At 46.0% G+C, this 18,071-nt stretch overlaps 1 protein-coding gene across 1 annotated transcript in view; it reads right to left on the bottom strand.

The window, feature by feature from the left end:
• Positions 1-13,154, bottom strand: part of PKP3 (plakophilin 3) — a 45,623-nt gene extending 32,469 nt beyond the window's left edge. The window contains exon 1 of the mRNA XM_044425934.1: positions 12,926-13,154. Within this exon, the coding sequence (XP_044281869.1) occupies positions 12,926-13,154 (229 nt within the window). The remainder of the gene's footprint in view (positions 1-12,925) is intronic.
• Between the last annotated feature and the right edge of the window lie 4,917 nt (positions 13,155-18,071).

The raw sequence follows: 18,071 nt of genomic DNA, 5'->3' as shown, positions 1-18,071 counted from the left end.
TCATCCTGTGGGGTGGCAGAAAGCGGGTGGGGGGGGAGCTTGCATTTGCCACTGCCTTCAATGTAGTAAAGTGTTTGCGTGGATCCCACAGAATTCTGGCTGAAAAAGTATAGAATTAATTTGGAGACAGAAAGAGGGGGATAGAATTTATTTGACCAGAACAACAGGTTGAATTCCTGCTTGTCAATAAACACTGGTTGTCATATGAAGATAATACTGGGGCAAAGTATAATTTAGTTTATAATTCCCTCAGAGGGAGTTTTGTATTTCAGTTTATTCTTTCTAATATGAAGAGGTGGGACTAGCTGCCTGCCAAGAGCAAGAGCCATGTCGCAACAAAGAGCCAGCCCATATGGAACTGGCATTCCCCTTGCAGCCAGTTCATGCACGGTTTGTGCTCGGTTTTAGAAATCAAGCAAGTAGCAACAGGACCAGGTGTGGTGATGACACCCAAGTATAATCTAGTAAAGCAGGGGTGGGGAATGAGTGGCCCTCCTGATGAAAGCTGTAGTCCAACAACACTTGGGAGGGCCACAAGTATCTTGTACTAAAGGATATTAAAGGACAAATCTTATCAACACAAGCCATCCCACAGCCCCTGGAGAGCCTGTACGCTTACAGCATCTGCTGGATGACAGCCATCAGGCTACCTTTTCTAGGCTTTTGTATTATCATGAATGGAAAAAGAGTGCAAAGGAAGCATAATGAGGTAGCAAATTCAGAGCAGTGGGGATGCCCTTACTGCATTCAGGCCAAATAGACCTCTCTTCTCTAGGATCCAGCTGCCAAAGAGCAGTTCCTCATGGCTGGGTAAATGTAAGCTACACCAGGCATGAATGGGGTGGCATTCATGATGTCAGCAAAACAACTACCAATTCCCCACAGCGGTTTTGCACACTTTTTCCCCTTCCTCTTCAAGTAATACTTGGAAAAATAATGGATAAATGTACAAATCGTACTTATTTTATTTAATATGGACATTCAATTCACCTAAGACAGGGACAAGTCTGAGAGAACAGGCACAACACCTACCAGTCACAGGAGGCTGTGCTCAGACTGCAGCTGAGCAAGAGCTATCAGGTAGTCTACACAGAGACAGAGGAGCAAAAATCAATCACACTGGGTAAAGTATTCCAAGTTAAGCAAGTTAAATCACTGCTCTTAAAGTGGCCATTGTGAAGCAAAGAAGCTTCAGAGTGAGATAAGGGGAAGAGACTGCTGAGTTAGGCCTTCCCTAACAGATTCTGTTCTATCACCAGAAGCTTGAATGGGGACAAAAGGGATGTTTAAATCACATCACCCCTGTTAATTGGGGTACAGTCAGGAATTTGTGTTATCAGCAGCAAGTGTTTTGTGAATGGCTTTCAGCTGTGCTTCCTGCATTTAATTTCCTTCTGACCTCGTTTCCAGTTCTCCCACCATACCTGCTATATTTAAACCAGAAAGATTATATAACACTCCATGCATCTGACAGGTGGGCCACAGTCCAGAAAGGTTTATGCCAGAATAAATGTGTTCATCTTTACATTGCCACAAGACTCTCTGTTGTTCTTGCTGCAATGAACCAAATCTGCCTAGAAAATGCCTGCTTTAAGTAATGTTTTAGATTATTTATATTGAGCTTTTACATCACACCGTGTTACCTGGAGAGGACAGCAGAGATCTGACTGAACTTTGCCACTGAGTTGGACCCTCCAGGGTGCCACTCTTCTGACAAGGGAAAGATCTGAGCTCTAGTGCTTGTGAGATGAGTGAAGGAATCACAGACAAGTGAGCCACCATGCACAGCTCCGCAGAGGTCAGGACCAACCCTGCCACTTGAGCTGGACCCTCTGGGTGCTGTGAGTCCAGACCCCTCAACATTAAGGGTCCAAAACAAGATCAGCCCTGAGCTAGAAGACCCTGATGCTTATTCATGAATAAATGGGAAGTTCAGAATGTCACAGTGTGCTGTATCCAAACAAAGTATCTTTGGGCAGCTGCCCATTTCCTTGTGGGTGACCCACATTTTTAATGGAGTTACATTCACAGGGATGCATGAAAGTCTGTTGCAAAAGCAGTGATGGGGGCAGGGAGGAGCTCTGGCATTCACTCTGTCTGGAAAGGCTTTGTGGAAGTAGGTCTTGAGAAAGGGCCTTTGATCATCATCAGGATAGGATGCCAAAATATTTTGGGTGACTGAGGCAACGCCCCCCCCCCCCGCAAATGCCGAGACATTCATGTGAAAAAAATCAAAATCAACCATAGAGAGATACTATAGACAGCACTTTATACTATTTCTTCCATTTCCAATGTTCTAGTATGAGTGTCATTGCTTATGAAGCCAAAACGGTGCCACACACATGAGAGATGGAGAGGTACTGGCAGCTGGAGCAACCCCACGGTTTGCTGAGGTTTCCCCCCAAACATTAGAAAAGCAAAGCTAATTGTGCAGTGTTCCACATGTTCAGACAGAAGAAACAGTCCACAACTCCCAACAGGGAATGCAGGATGTTTTCTGCACATCTAAACATGCATCAGATTACACCCTGAGGGAGGAACCCCAGAACAGCCCAGGAAGGACCAACCATGTTCGATGGCCATAGAATGCTGACAGATTGTCAGAGGAGAAAAGCAAAAACCAAGTGGAAGGAGGGAATGGACTATTGAGAAGGGCTCCAGGCTGGCAGACCAAAACCCTGAATTGAATGTTGCAATACTTCAAATTGCTGCTCCCACTTACTAGATATTAAAATGGCACGCATAATGGCACCTGGAACCCAAAGAACTCCATCCTTCTGGTGGCCACAGAAGAAAAGGCTAGTAAGGTTAGCCTAGACAGAAGGAAACAAAGAGTTGGAATGATTGACTTTCTAGCAAAGAAAGCAATAGAGAGTCAATAGGTGAAATATTTCAAAGAAAGCAACAGAGCGGGGAAAGGTGCAGAAAGTCTTAGATGTAATGCTTCAGGCCTGAGCCAAGCGGATCTGGGAAACCTGGGTAAGTCAGCCAGTGCAAGGACTTTGGCTGTTTCTGCTTGCTCACTGGGAGCAAACCACAAGCACTCCTTCAGCACTGCATGAAACTCCCGCATGTGACTGCAATGACAGTAGTGTCGTTTGTAGTTTGCACTTAATAGGACATTTCCTATCGTACAGCACCATCAATGTACTAAGCACTTTACAGTTAACATAAGCAAAAATGACAGCACGTGGCTCAGGGAACTTTTAAAGGAAATGTCAACACAAGGAAGGGGACAGACATGGGGAGGAGAGCGCTGCTGTGTCGGGGAGCGGAGGACCGCCACCTGTCATGCAGAAGATGAAGCAGGCTTCTGCCCTGATGCTCCAGAGGGCAGGACTAGACATGGCTAGGAAGCAGATTACAGCGAAACATTAGGAGGAATGCCCAGACAGTAAGAGCCGTTTGACAGTGCAACAGCAGAACAGGCCGTCTACCTCAGGAAAAGGTGGACTCTCCTTTGCTGCAAAAAGGCAAACAGACCTTCTTTCGGGAGTGTCATCCTGCATTAAGGAGATGGCCTCCAAATCCTCTCATCATTCCATCTCCTAACTTTTGAACTAGCTCCTCTAGCAGTGGCTTGAATAGCCTCTTGATCTGCAACACACGGTCTGCCTTTACTCCCAAATGATTTGCCTGCTAACCCCCACATATCAAGCTACTATTTATTTACTATTATTACAGGAATATCATGTCCTTTTTCCCCATACAGGGAACCTAAGGCAGTTTATGTGGTGGTGGTGGTGGTGGTGCTGCTGCTGCTGCTCCTCCTCCTTCTCCTCCTCATTTTGCCCTCCTAGCAACCCTGGGAGGCAAACAAGGTTGCAAGTCTGTGACTGGCCCAAAGTCAGCCTGGGAGCTTCATGGCAGAGCGGAGACCAAAACTCGCGTCTCCCGAGTCCCAGTCCAGCACTCTCAGCATGAAACTACACTGGCTCTCAGCACAAGAGAGTGCAGGTGGTGTGATTTTCTCCCCTGACCAGTTGGCAAACCTGGTGTCAGGTAAATGTTATGCTCCTGTTTGACCTATTTTGTCATCTAACCAACGATAAACACTTTTACTTTCCACTGATTTCAGTGACAGAATTAAGTACATACTTAGGTCTTGTCTCTTGATATCAAACTGGCTGAATCACTTCCAAGGAAAACACAAGTCTGTCTATGTGTAGAACAGTAACTGAGCCTCCAAATATTTTATTTTAAAAACCCAACAGTAAAACTAAAACTAAAGGGAAAGCTTCATAAAAAGGCAAGGTCTTCCTGTCAATCAACTGATGCTTGCCATGCTAATGTATATATTAAGATTGATGTATTGGAATTTATTCCTTTTAATCAAAGGCCTCCGAATTATCTCCTTCAAGGGAGGCTTGGAAGGTGAAAACAAGGGACAGGGCCTTGGCTTCCCAATTATGGAATCTCTTCCCAGTGGGGCCTGCCTGGTATCAGCAGAGCCAACCTTGCAGTGATGGGTTCAGGCTTCCCTCCACTCCCAGACCTTCGACAGCATATTTATGCCACTTGTTTTTATCAAGTCCAGTAACTTACTATAACTGTTTCAGCGGTTTAAAACATTTCAATGTTTTTATGATCCTATACTGTTGTATTTTTGTGAATCGCCTACAGAGCTTAAGCAATCGGGTGCTATAAGAATGAAACAAATTGTTCTTGTTATTATTTGGTGTCTGATTTTAAAAAATCTGGCTCAGTGTGTACTTTTTACAGGGATTGCACAGCAAGAGAGTACTCCTCAGAAAAGAATGCCAATTGAGCAACAAATGCAGAACACATGCCCACTTAGTTTGCATGCCTGTGCATGCGAACCAGTCTAGCATACTAACACTACAGTGTTTTGTGGCTGGTGCAAGTGCATCAGATTGCTAATAGCAATGCAGGCTGTATTTTGGATTCTGGAATTCTGAATTTTTAAGTCTAAGTTTTTAATTGTTGAGAATTTGTATATCTTGTTGTGATGCTCTAATTTTAATGTATGTCTTAGATTCTTATTTTTAAATAATTTTGAGGTATTCATCAAGGATTACTGGTTTGTGGTCTATAAACTGTTTAAATAAATAATAAATTTGATGTTGTTGACCCTTGAAGTACTACAAAATTCTCTTTAGGACCATTTCCTCCTTTCAACCTTGTTTCTACAATGCATCAATTGTTATCCAGTCTCCCTGCCTTCCTCTTCCCAGAAGATTCTGATGTCAAGGAGACAGGACTCCCAGAAATTACTAGCATATGACACCTGCCCCGGAAAATCAGTCAGGTACAGACTCCAGATTCAAAGTCATAAAAAGGAGGCAAGCACAATTTTTCTTTCCTGTTTGAGAATACAGTTGAAAAGCACAGCTGAAAGAAAAAAGATGCTCAGCACAAAGTGGCAACCTTTTTTTTTAATGCCGCAGAATAACAGTCTGTTTAACCAGAGCAGGCGAGGCTGTAGCAGTGAGGGAGTCAGGCAACACACCTAAGAGAGCAGGCAAGAAAAGGAATCACAGCTGGAGATGGTTCGTACTCTCTTCTCAAAGAATTTTTAACAGGATTACTATGCAAGACAATGTTCTGAATATTTCTGAGAAAAGGAAGTGGTGGTAAAAACTTAGCGCGGGCTTGTTAACTCTTAAATGTTCTACAGCTCTGGAATTCTGCCATGTTATGAGCCAGCCACGGACTGGTATGTGACTAATGCCACTGCGAACAACAGCGCTGCCCTGTTCAAAGACACCTGGGCAACAGCCATGCCCATAAGCCACTCCTAGGCCTACTTTGCTAAACAGTAACCTACTGTTTACCAGGTGACTGTCTGTGAAATTTTGCAGGCACAGCTGGGGATACTGGGGCAGCAGGAAACGCCATCTCTTCATCTCACTACTGCCAATTCTGTGCCTACCCCTCCCATGTCCCTTGCAGCAACTCTGTCCCCTCGCTCCCAACCTGTTCTGCTGGCTCCATCACAGCTGCCACCACCCGCTTGGGAAGTGCCAGATGACATCTCCCTAATGGCATGAACCCATAGTCTGCTCCTGCCATCACCAACGCGAAGGCTTTTCAGGCTGGGTAGTGCCGGAGGTGATAGGAGCGGGAAGGAAGAAAGCCCTGCAACTTTTCTGCAATATCAGAGTCAGGGCACCCCAGCACCATCCCTGCTGGGAAGAGGGAACAAGCACAAAAGACTTCCTTCTCCCCTCCAGGAAGTCAAGGCATCTCAAGTCATAAGGCTGGGAAACCCTGTGCCTTTGACACACTGCCCCCCACCAGCGGTAGGGCTGTAAATTCTGAAGGGCAGGCACTCATTCTGGCAGACCTCGGACCAATATGCCCAAATAGAGTCCAGAAGTGTGTGGATTCATCTCTCTTGCTCACTGCATCCTTCTGGACGGGCCCAAATAAGCCACCCCAACTAGTTCCCCTGCTGTGCATGCCAGTCACATGCCAGACAGCTTTCTGTCATTGACATCATGGCTGCAGGCTTGTCAGGCAGCTTGGCTTGTCTGGGGAGGGCATCCAGCTGAAATAACCCAACAATGGTTCATGGCAAACCATGCCAGCAAGGGTATGAGGGAAATTCAGTCAGCACATGACTGGTATGTGGGGCAGGATTAACAATAAACTGGATCAGTCTTTCTGTTCCTGTATTACATAAATTTATGCAGGGGTGGGGGTTGCAAAGCTAATGGTTCTTAATTAACACTTCAAAGCCAAGCTATCTTAAATTGTTTGCATTACAACATTGTCCCTGCTCATCAAAAACGTGTGCTGCTTGAACCCTGGACACGCCGGTTTCACTGCATTACTGTTTCCTATCCCCAGTCATGCTATCTCTTGAGGGCATTGCCTCCGGATGAGTAAGGGATGGGATGAGATTTACCTTTCCAAATCTAGCCATGTCCCTTGTTTCCCCACATTGAGAAAGGTGACTCATTATAGATAATGATGATGCAAACTTTAGACTTGCAATCTGTAAATGATGGAATTAACTACCGTATTTTTCGCTTTATAAGTAAGTAAGTAAGTAAGTATCTGTACGTCTTATAGAGCAAATGTGTGTGCGCCCAATGCCCGGGACACTACTGACTAAGAAAGTGATGCCAGTGATTGTGAGCAACAGAGCTTCATAAATTCTGACTCTAGTGATGATGAGTTCTATGGGTTCAACGAAAACTAGAAGAGTACTCGAACTTTAAAGTCTCTCTCTTGTTAATGACAGTGATGATGGTTCTTAATGCCACTGTTGACTTTACAAGGTTGAAATACAGTATTACTGTATTCTGTTATAGTTCATTAAATAGTTTAGTAAACCATTTGATTCAGAATATTTTTTTCTTGTTTTCCTCCTCTAAAAACTAGGTGCGTCTTATGGTCAGGTGCATCTTATAGAGCGAAAAATACGGTATGTCTCATTCAGATCCATGGGATCCCTGGAGCTGGGTGGACACCTGGCGCCTTACAGCATGTTCATGTTTACTTAGAAAGGGACATCCTTCCAAATAAAACGCATTGTAAGAGGCATCCACTTATGGGACATCCAAGCAGTGAAAGGAAAACCTTTGTTATGAGAAGGGTCAGAATTATGGTTGGCCCAAGATGACTTACTGCCTCTGATGACAGCTGAAGGCAGGGCCAAGCACTTTCCTCACCGCTGGCATTATCTGCTACCAAAAGAGATTCAATTGTCTCAATTATTGGTTGCACAGCATGATTTTCTCTTGTAAACCACTTAGAGGTGAATGAAAAGTGGTGTAGAAATTCTCTGAAATACACAGAATAAATAGATAAAAGTTGCCTCTGTCGCATGTCAGCATGACTGCATTTGCTAAAGGCCCAGGACCTGGTCATCAGGCCCAGAGCACTGCCTGAAGTCCTCTGATTCAGATGCAGCAGCTGCCACCTTGATGAAGCTAGCTCAGGTTTGAGCTGAGCAGCTCTTGCCTAGAAATACCATGCATCCCACCTTGACTTTCTGGGAAGAACGGAAAGCTACAAATGTAATAAAATAGGTATCATTTGAGCCCAGAGAAAGCTGATCCAGAAAGAGGATGAGGTAGATTATTCAGATTAGCAAATTAACTCTTGACTGCATCTGATGCTTTGCCTACTCTATAAATTCATAGATCAGTATTTCAACCCAGCTTAAGCTCAAAATGCTGCTTAATGGGTTGCATGAATGCATGCATGCTGATGGGATTGTGGGCAGCCACTGGGAGCTCCTTTCCATGGAGCCATCATTTTTCTGTCTGAGTATAGGACATTGTCGCATGGGATCAGACAGGCATACCAGGCCAGGGTGTGGGATTAGACCCTATAATTAGAAAGGGAGGGTGCAGTCACAAAGAAAGTGAGATCCAGGTGTGCCCAAGAGCTGCCTACCATCTGGTGATGTAGCATTAATTTCCATGTAATTCAAAGAATAATTACAGAAACACAATCCAGCACTATGCATCCACTACCAACCTGACCTCTCAGAGGCATTAATCATATAAGCCAGCCTTCCCCAACCTGGTGGCCTTCAGAGGTATTTGGGCCACAAATCCCAGAATTCCCATCCAGCAGGACCTTTAACTGGGAATTCTGGGTGTTGTAGTCCAAATGTGCCTGAGACAAAGCCATCTCTGATTTTAGAAATGCATTTAAATGCTAATAAAATGCTGATTTTATTAGCATTGTGTCAAATAACAAAATTGAATGATACCATGCTGGGGAAGTCACGGGGGTGGCACAAATACAACCCAAAGTTTTAACAACTGATCAGATCCACTGTAAATGTGGATCATAAAGGTTGGAGAATGGTAAATAGCTGACTTGACTGAGCCATCACATGTGTGACTTAACTAGAGAAACCATTTCCCATTAGCCCCAGTCAGCATAGCCAACAGTGGAGAACAATGGGATTTGCAGCCTAATGTCATCTGGAAAGCCACATAGTCACAAACCCTGGTCTAAGTAGATGGGTTATATACTAAAATAAAATAAATGAATAGTAGTAACAGGAAATGTTTGGTTAAAGGGGCCTATTTTCCAACTAATCAAAAGCACCAGCGCAGCTGAAGCAGTTTATCAAGGATTTTCAGGAAGCAGCAGCTAAAGTAGTTCCAGGTTCTTAGAAGAAAATTTCCATCTGTATTATGCAGCCAGTACCTGCATAGAGTAAAGGAGGAGAAAGCCAAACTTCCAAAGCCCGTATGCATATAATTCCAGAGCCTGCCCTGATGTTGGTGACAAGGCCATATTCAAGATTGGAATACTTTCAATCTGATAGGAGGTCATAATGACAAGTCAGCTCTCCATTAAGATGGTCCACCCCCAGAGGCTGACGGATCCATATGGTTTCCAGAGGGCCTTGGAAGATTTTCTGGCAGATATGGCTGGTGGTTCTGTCAAATCCCTGGCTGATCCCTAGAATACAGAGATGACCTGGGTGGTTAACACAATCACTCCCGAGTGCCCTCTCTGTAGTAGAGCTATACGGCTCCATGGTATACCCCAATGCTGAGAGTGATGAAATGATTCAGGAGACAGCTTGAGTGCGGATGGAGGTAACTCCTGGTGAATACAATCGAGTCCTGGTTTGTGCTTACAGCTGCACATATTTACAGGCAGTGAGACCAACAAAGAAGCAATACCTGATTGCCTCCATTTGCTGCCAAGTGGAGCTCTTCCGGTTTGTCTGGGGCCTATTAGATGCTGGCTCTAAGGACATCTTGGTGCTGTCTGAAGCCCACTGTAATATATTCACTAGGCACTTCCAGCACAAATCTCTTGTATTTGCCAGGACTTGGACTCCAATGTTAAAGCAGTGAAATCAGGTGAGATATCCAGAGCACAGTCTGGTCTACATAAATTGGATGGGCTCCAGTTAGTGCAGCAAAAGGATCTTGACAAGGTGCTTGGACAGGTTCATGCAACCATGTTCATACTGGATCCTTGCCCCTCCTGGCCAATAGAAGCTAGTAGGAAGGGAATTGCTGGCTGGGAGAGAGAGATGATTAATGCTTCTCTACAAGGAGGAGTGGTCCCAAGCCACATGAAACAAGTAGTGCTGAGACCATCCTGAAGAAATCCTTCCTGGACCCAGAAGAACTCAACAATTTCAGGCTGGAGGCAAATATCCCCTTCCTGAGCAAGGTTCTTGAGTGGGTGGTGGCCAACCAGCTCTAGGCACTCTTGGATGAGTGTGATTATCTGGACCCATTGCAAGCCTGATTTTGGCATGTAAACAACCTTGGTTGCCCTGCATGATGACCTATGCCAGGAGAGAGAAAGGGAGAGTGCAACCCTGTTGGTTCTCCTGCACCTCTCAGCAGCTTTTGATATCATCAGCCATGGTATTCTTCTGGAGCAACTGACTGAGCTGGGAGTGAGGGGCACTGCGCTGCAGTAGTTCCACTCCTACTCACATGGTAGGCTCCAGAAGGTTGTACTTGGGAGATGTAGTTCTGCCCCATGGATTCTCCAATATGGGGTTCCCCAGGGGTTTGACTTGTCCTTGATGTTGTTGAATATCTACATGAAACTGCTGAGCAAGGTCATCCAGAGTTTTGGACTGTGTTGTCATCAATATGCTAATTACATGCAGCTCTATGTGCATGGGGATGTGCTGAACCAGTGTGCGGCTGCAACAAGGGATTGGATGAAGGCTAACAAACTGAAGCTCAATTCATTCAAGACTGAGATGCTACGAGTGAATGGTTCTTCTGATCTGATGAAGGGAATTCAACCTGTTCTAGATTGGGTTGCACTCCCCTTGAAGGAGCAGGTTGGTAGCCTGGGGGTGTTCCTTGAGCCATCTTTGACACTTGAGGCCCAGGTGGCTTCAGTGGCTCAGCTATGCTCCTCTCTAGACAGAAATGGCCTGCTATCAGTGATCTATGCTCTGGTAATCTCTAAACTGGATCACGATAATGCACTCCATGTGGAGCTGTCCTTGAAGACTGTTCAAAAGTTGCAGCTTATGCAAAATGTGGCAGCCAGACTAATAATAGGGATCAGACGATCTGACAGTGTAACACAAACTCTGACCAACTTGCACTGGCTGCTTAGACCCTTCCAAGTCCAATTCTAGGTGCTAGTTTTAACCTATAAAGTACTACATGGCTTGAGACCATGATACCTGATGGAACGTCTCTCCCAGTTTTCTTCTACCCAGACACTACAGTCAAGTTCTATCTCCACCTACCACCTCCAAGTGAGGCTTGGTTGGTGGCAGCAAGGAGAAGGGACTTTTCAGTGGTGGTCCCCCAGTTATGGAATGAGCTTCCCACTGAGGTCCACCTGAAACCAATCTTACTATCTGTTTGGTGTCAGGTAAAGACTCATCTATTGCAGGGGATTCAAGTAGCTTCTTGAGGCCAGCTAGCTGCTAACAGGTCTGAGCATTCTTCTCCTTCTCGGCATTATTAGATATGGATACAGAGGTAAAAAAAACAAGCAGTGGAAATGCAACCAAGATGCACCAGGCTTCCATGTTAAAAAGATATACACTTGGCTCCTTTGGAACTGATAACTTTTTCAGGTGTGACAGAGCAAAACTAGTAATTTGACAATGAAACTGGTGCTACCTAAAATCCTGGAAACATTTCAAGAATATAATTCTCCCAAAGAATTTTCTCCTTTTTTCTGCAAACAGGGTCTGTATCATTTAAGGATGCCCTATTGGCAGGCATTCAGCAGATGTAATTTCTGTTGAATGCAGAACAGTGATGCTATAGTAGGAAACACTGCACCTGTTGAGTTTTTGCCAGCTAGACAGCTTTGAAAGTTGCAACATCTCTGGGACCAAAGTCTACTGGCAAAAGCATGACGCTACTTTTTTTGCCTTTGTATATATTCTTCTTGAAAATCTAATAAGGTTTTAGTTTAAAAAAGGGATCCAAGCCACCTTTTCATAGAAGAAAATAACCTAGGTGTTTCCACCTGGAAGGCTCCGAGTGAAAAGAGCTGTTCCATCTTTCTCTGAATTACTAGAACTTGTATAGTAAGAAGGGAAAAAAAGATCAAAGTAGTGGGAAAATGTGGGAGAGTTACAAATAGAAGACAAAAGCTGTCTCAATCCCCCACCACCTGGTAAAATTCTGTGAATGAGACAGAGAAGCTGCACAAAAACATCTCATTTGGTGGCACCCACAACTCTGTTATGGCCCCCAAACTGGGGTGACAGCTTCTCCTTCAGCCAATTCCATCGTTGAAGTATCCCTAAGACACTCAAAATGCAATCATCCAATAGATACCTACTCAGAAGTAAGCCTGATTGAATTTCTTGAGGTTTAGTCTCAGACATAGGAAGGCTGCAAATTCAGACACCTCCAACTTAGCATATTCCTGGAAACAGCATCTGAATCAGCACAGCTGAAATAACTCCTCCACAGTCTCTGTGTGCCATGTAAAACTGTGAATTCTGAGGAGGCGGCTAGGGGCAGGTGATTATTATTACTATTATTGAATTACATTTATTGTTATTACCGCTTGAGATGTCACTCAGAATGCAGAACTGTCCCGCACGATCTTTGAGAAGGAAGACCCCAGAGCATTTATCTCCTCTCACCTATGAACTCACCAGGTGGCTTCTCTCTCTCTTTCGGCCTCTTTGGCCAAATGAGGGCGGGCATAATAATTTACTTATAAGGACGTGAAGCAGTCCTCCCCAGCCTGGAGCTTGCCAGAGATCTTAGATGACCATCTCCTGAACTGCTGACCGCTAGCCACGCTGGCTGGGGTCGCTGGGAGTTGAAAAAGGGCACCAGGCTGGGGAAAGCTGCCGTAAAGTGTTTCTCAGATGTTGAGAAAAGTAAACTCTTCTTAGTTCTCCTTCGCACCCTCAATCCGCGCGTCTCTTTCGCAGGTTCGCAGCTCCAGCCGCTGTGCTGGAGGGTCATACTAGATGCCCCCCCCCTGCTCTGGAAAGCCCCCGCCCGCCCCCCGTGCCTACCTTTCAGCTCAGCGCAGTCCAGCATTGCTCCTGCGTTGCCCTTGGGCCCCGAGAAGCTCCTCTGCAGCATCCTCATGCGGACTTGCTCCTGCACCCGCGCACTCTTGAGCAGCTCGCTGTCCTGCGTCTCCCGGGCCTTCCTGTCCAGCTGCTGGTCCGAGGGCAGCGCCAAGGAGCACACGCCATTCTCCGGCTGCAGAGCCGACAAGAAGAAATTACTTTCCTGCATGGTGGTGGTAGCTGGGCAAAGTCAAGGGTGCATTCACGCGGCCTGTGCTCTTCCTCAAGTTGCCCTGCCAGGGACTGTGGAGGCGGCCTTGCCTGCACCAGGGACAGCCAAGCTCCTAGGGGCGTCCCTCAGCGGCTCCTGCGCGCTCTCCTCTGAGCCTGGCCAGCGGGTGCTTCTGCACAGGTGAGGCCGGGGTGTGCCTGCCAGACGTTCCCTTTGCCTCAGTCAAAAAGGAGTTGCTCCACTCAGGGCGCGCACACGCGCAGACACACCCAGGCGCCCTCCTCTTCACCCACGCCATGCTCCGAGCGTCGCTTGGTTTCCCGGGCGGGACTCTCCGTCCCTCCCTTGTACTACTCGCAACATCTACGTGGTCACACCCCTCTCTTCCCGGCAACTGCTATCAGCAACAGGCAGGTTGTAAGGCTGAGCAGTTCCACCTTAAGCAGGTGAGGCATTTGGCAAGCGGGAACTTTTAAGGTGGCCTTGCAAGAGAGCACAGAAGTCAGGCTCGGCCTAGTCCTGCCCTACCCTGCCCTGGCCCTGGCCCTCGTCAGCTACTGCGTAAATTAGCCAGAGCCGTACTGGGTGCGGCGGAGCCTTCAGGGCTAGAGGGGGATGCGTGCGGTGCTGTCCTCATTCCGACGCTTGCTCTTCGTTTGTAGCCAAAGCTGAGCTCTGCGGAAATTGTTCTCTCGCCTTGTCCTTCCAGCTAGGCTGCCCTGCCTCTGCCCAGCGCTGAGCTCCTCGTCAATAAAATGCAAAATGCTGGAGGGAGAGGGAGAGCGCGAAGAGGGAGAGCCCTCAGTCCAGTCCAGTCCAGCCCAGCTTTGTTCCCTCCCAGCTTGGGAAAGGCAAGCACTGCATAATACGCATTCCAACTGCTGCGCGGTCATGGGCTCCGAGGCGAGCAGCTCTGGCCCTTGACCAGAGGCAGGGCAAAGTCCAAGAGCTCTCGCTGTTTTCCTCGCCCAGAATCGCAGCAGGAGGAGGCAGCTCGAAAGGCCAGGCCCTCTCCCTCCCAAACTTGTAGTTAGGCACGTTAGACGTGCTAGAGACACGACCTTCGGAACAGCTGTGGTTGAAGCAAGCGGGTGGGCCTCAGAGCCTATTGACCTGTCATCAGCTGCATCCAGTTCTCTCTCCAAGAAAAGTATCTGGTGGGTGAACCTAAACATGCAGACGCAGAAGGGGCTTTAGCTACAGGTTTTCTCTCCATGCAGCATACTGCATCACAATTGCTTACCAACGTGCAAGAGTAATGCAGGGGGAAACACCATTTCTTTCCTCCTTTGAAAGGTACACTGCACTTTGCGGAGTGTAGTGTCCAGTAATGCTGGCTGATTAATGTCTTCTATGCCATCTTTCTGGAACCAACCAAATGGATTACGAAAACATGCTGAGCTTCAGAAGACTCTGGGCAGAGGCAGTTGAAAGAAGAAACTAACTTCCATCAGCTGGGACAGAAAGGACTTCTGTTAACTGCAACCTGGGCAGAATCTTAAAACTGTACGATGTAAGCCCATTTCTTTCTTCACCCTTTTATTGTGCCCATGCTATTTGCTTTGCATCTCAGACCTGATAAGATGGCCATACAAATCTTCCATAACCATCATCACCCAGCCAATTAAAATCCTGACATGGATTCTTGCACCTATTTCCACAGGTTTCTGCTATTTGCCCGTGTGTGTGTGTGTGTGTGTGTGCACACGCATGTACATGCATGTCTGTACATGCAAACTAAGGAAAGGAAGGGAAAAGAGGCAGGCTTAAACAGTCTGCTAAAACTGGCTAGTAGTAAACAGCATGTGCCATATAATAAGAGACTGGCATAAGAAAAACCCTGTTTATGATCTGTGTAGGTATGAGTGCCACATCAAAGTCATAGGCCTATATTTGATTAAATTATACCTAGCTACTTGAACATATTTACATAGCTGTCAAAAGATAGTCCCCAGCTTCAGTTTGGGCAATAAAAGGCTATTGAATAATTGAACTTGATGGATTACTCAGTCATGGTTGCTGCTGTTGTTTTTTCCCCAGCCTTTAAAAGTGTATGGCAGGGGTGGAGATCCTCTTTCAGCCTAAGGGTCAAACTCATTTTTGAGAAACCTCTTGGGGGTCATGTTCCAGGAAGGGCAGGGCAGAAGCCGAGGGTTCTTTGACAGGATACAACCCCCTAAAGTTGGCATGCTGTATATTAAAGCTTTAATGCAGGTAGCTAAGCTTTAGGAGAGGAATTGACGTCTCTTAGAATGGGCAGAAAATGTGCAAAAGCCAGAAAACAAATCAGTGCTTGGAGAAAAGGGCTGTAGCCAAGGGCAGGACCCCAGAGGACTGGATTTGGTTTCAAGGCTTGAGGTTCCCCACCCCTGGTGTATGAACCAGATGCACCAACCACTCAGGAGTCTGCCTTTAGTCTTGCATATTAACAACACCTGGTGCAAAGGGACTTTTGGACTTGATGATCGCCAGATTTCTAACAATAGCATCTGACTAGCAGTTAGTAGAACCAGACCATCCACTCTCCTCTCACACAGTACTGGGTGGACTTTAAAGGCAGCAGCATTTTCTTCATGTAAATACACCTGGCTGAGGCTTGCTGGGACAATCATCCAAGCACACAACATGCCATGAGATGGTTTTCCCTTGGGTGGTCTCCTGTAGCCAAATGATAATTCACTACATTTTGTAAAGCACTGTCTGGTGTCCTGATGAAAGACTATTTGGACATGTGTAACATTAATCATCATGCAACTGGGCCCAGCCCAGCGTAGCTTTTTAAATTCGGCATAGTGCAGCGCAACACAATGGAGGATCCAGCTATTAAACTCTCTGTGACTAAGTATGAATAATCTCCCAGGGTTAACAAAGCACACCAACTCAAGGGGACCCTATTAACAAGTTTCATTCTGTTTACTAGTGGAAAACTGAGGCATGCCATGCAGTCAGAAGCAGTGCAAGGCTCACTATGAAACCATTTCTGGTACTGTGCTGGGACATTTGCCCTCTTGTGTGCCAGCCTAAGGACATTAATTGTAGTTCATATCCCCCATCCATTTTAATAAATAATAATGCCTTAGATAGGGGCAGGGGGAGCAGGAATGGACATGTTTTATTCTTCCTTGTTTAGTCATGAAAATTATTAATGCAATCAGTGTGACATTCCCGGCAGATGCTAAATTATATGGGAAGTAGCTTTTGGTACAGTGGACTTTTGTCTGCAAAAGCCTGGTAGCAAATGATGTCCCCCTCCCCACCCCATGAAAGATGTGTCTGCTGACTTAGCCTAAGGAAATCCTGTGATATCATTTGCTCATGATTCATTGCAAGGAGATGAATGGTTCTGTGGGAGGCACCTTCTGATAAAAGGTCAGCCTGGGATGACCATGCATAAACATGCCTTTCAGTCATGGATTCAGCTCATGCTCTAATCTGGGACAAAAATCTCTGATTCATCATAGGCTCCAGACAAAGCCTGCTCTAGGTGTTATGTTTGCTGATCCAGTGTTCCTTGCATATTTGAGGCAAACAAGATCATGGCAATCCCATTCCCTGGATTGCCAGTGCAGGTGAGGCAGTACAAAAGAGAGACCTCTCCTTGTGGCATGTTTCTCCAACTCTCCAGTTTAATGCTACAGCTGTAAACAATCCACCAGGAAAGCTGCTATGGAGACAACATCTTTCCACTACCTTCTACAGAGCCAGTGTGGTTTAGTGGTTAGAATCTTGGACTGGGGACCCTGGAGACCTGGCATCTAGTCCCCACTTGGCCTTGAAGCTCACTGGGTGACCCACTAGGGACTGAGTGGCCAGTCAAAGACTCTCTCAGCCCAACCTACCTCACAAGGTGACAGTTGTGAGGATAAAATGGGTCTATGTGACCTTCCTTGGGTTCCTTACAAGAGGAAAAAAGGTAAAATAGAAATGCAATGTGGTGATAATCATAATAATATAATAAAATTTTAGTTTAGGTGGTGGGAAGCAGCTGAACATTGGCCCAACCTTGGGCAGCAGATTTCAGAGATGTGTGTGGCAGAAAATCCTTTCACTCTCCTGGTCTCGTGCCATCACCCCTCTTGCTGAGTTGCCTTATGAAATCTCCATGCTATCATCAGGAAGTAGGAGGCTGGCAGGGTAGGGGGAGTGGTCAAGAGAAGGCCGTCCACAGAATACATAGAGGTGGGACGGAACTTTTGTTTTTCATGTTACTGTGCTGTGAGCAGCCTCAGAATGGATGACCCTGAAAAGTGGCCTATAAAAAACGAAATAAAAAAGGCAATAAAACAATGTCCTAGTTTGCACAACATGGCAGGTTCTTGTGGATTAAATAACGCACAGTAAGTTGTGCTGCATGCTGAGTATTGGGTTTGTGCCATTTGGTATGAACCCAGCCACTGTGAGTCAAACAGTCCTCACATAACTTTTGGACTGCAATAGGATTATGCAAGGGTTGTTTAACCCTCAAATAATCCATGGTAGTCGGTTCATATGACATGGCAGAACCCCTGATTGTCCCATCAAAATGGGATATTCAGAATGCTGTCTGACATGCACTGGGGTTCATCATGGGTTATTTAACCCATGATAACTACCATGGCATATGAACAAGCTCAATGTCAAGTGACTATGAGAGTAAGGAGGTGATCCTAGTTTCAGAGAAAATGCAACAGTAAAATAGTGCCGAAACTAGTGCGTCCTTATCTTTTAAAGCAGAACCATTTGGCTTTAGGGAAAGTGAGCTTGCTAGGCTCTGTGTGCCTTATAAACCGATCAGGATGTGCCTTTGTACCGCTGTCATCTTGTGATCTGCTGCTTGGAAGAATGCAGTGTGAGCCGCACTGGCTTCTGTAGTTTGTTGCTGTCATTCCACTTCCTTGTTGTGATGCCAAACTGGGGAAACGTGTCTCTGTGCTC

This window comes from Varanus komodoensis, unplaced genomic scaffold (genome assembly GCF_004798865.1).
Source record: "Varanus komodoensis strain SLA01 unplaced genomic scaffold, ASM479886v1 scaffold16, whole genome shotgun sequence".
NCBI lineage: Eukaryota > Metazoa > Chordata > Lepidosauria > Squamata > Varanidae > Varanus > Varanus komodoensis.
This window is presented reverse-complemented; position numbering and strand designations above follow the sequence as displayed.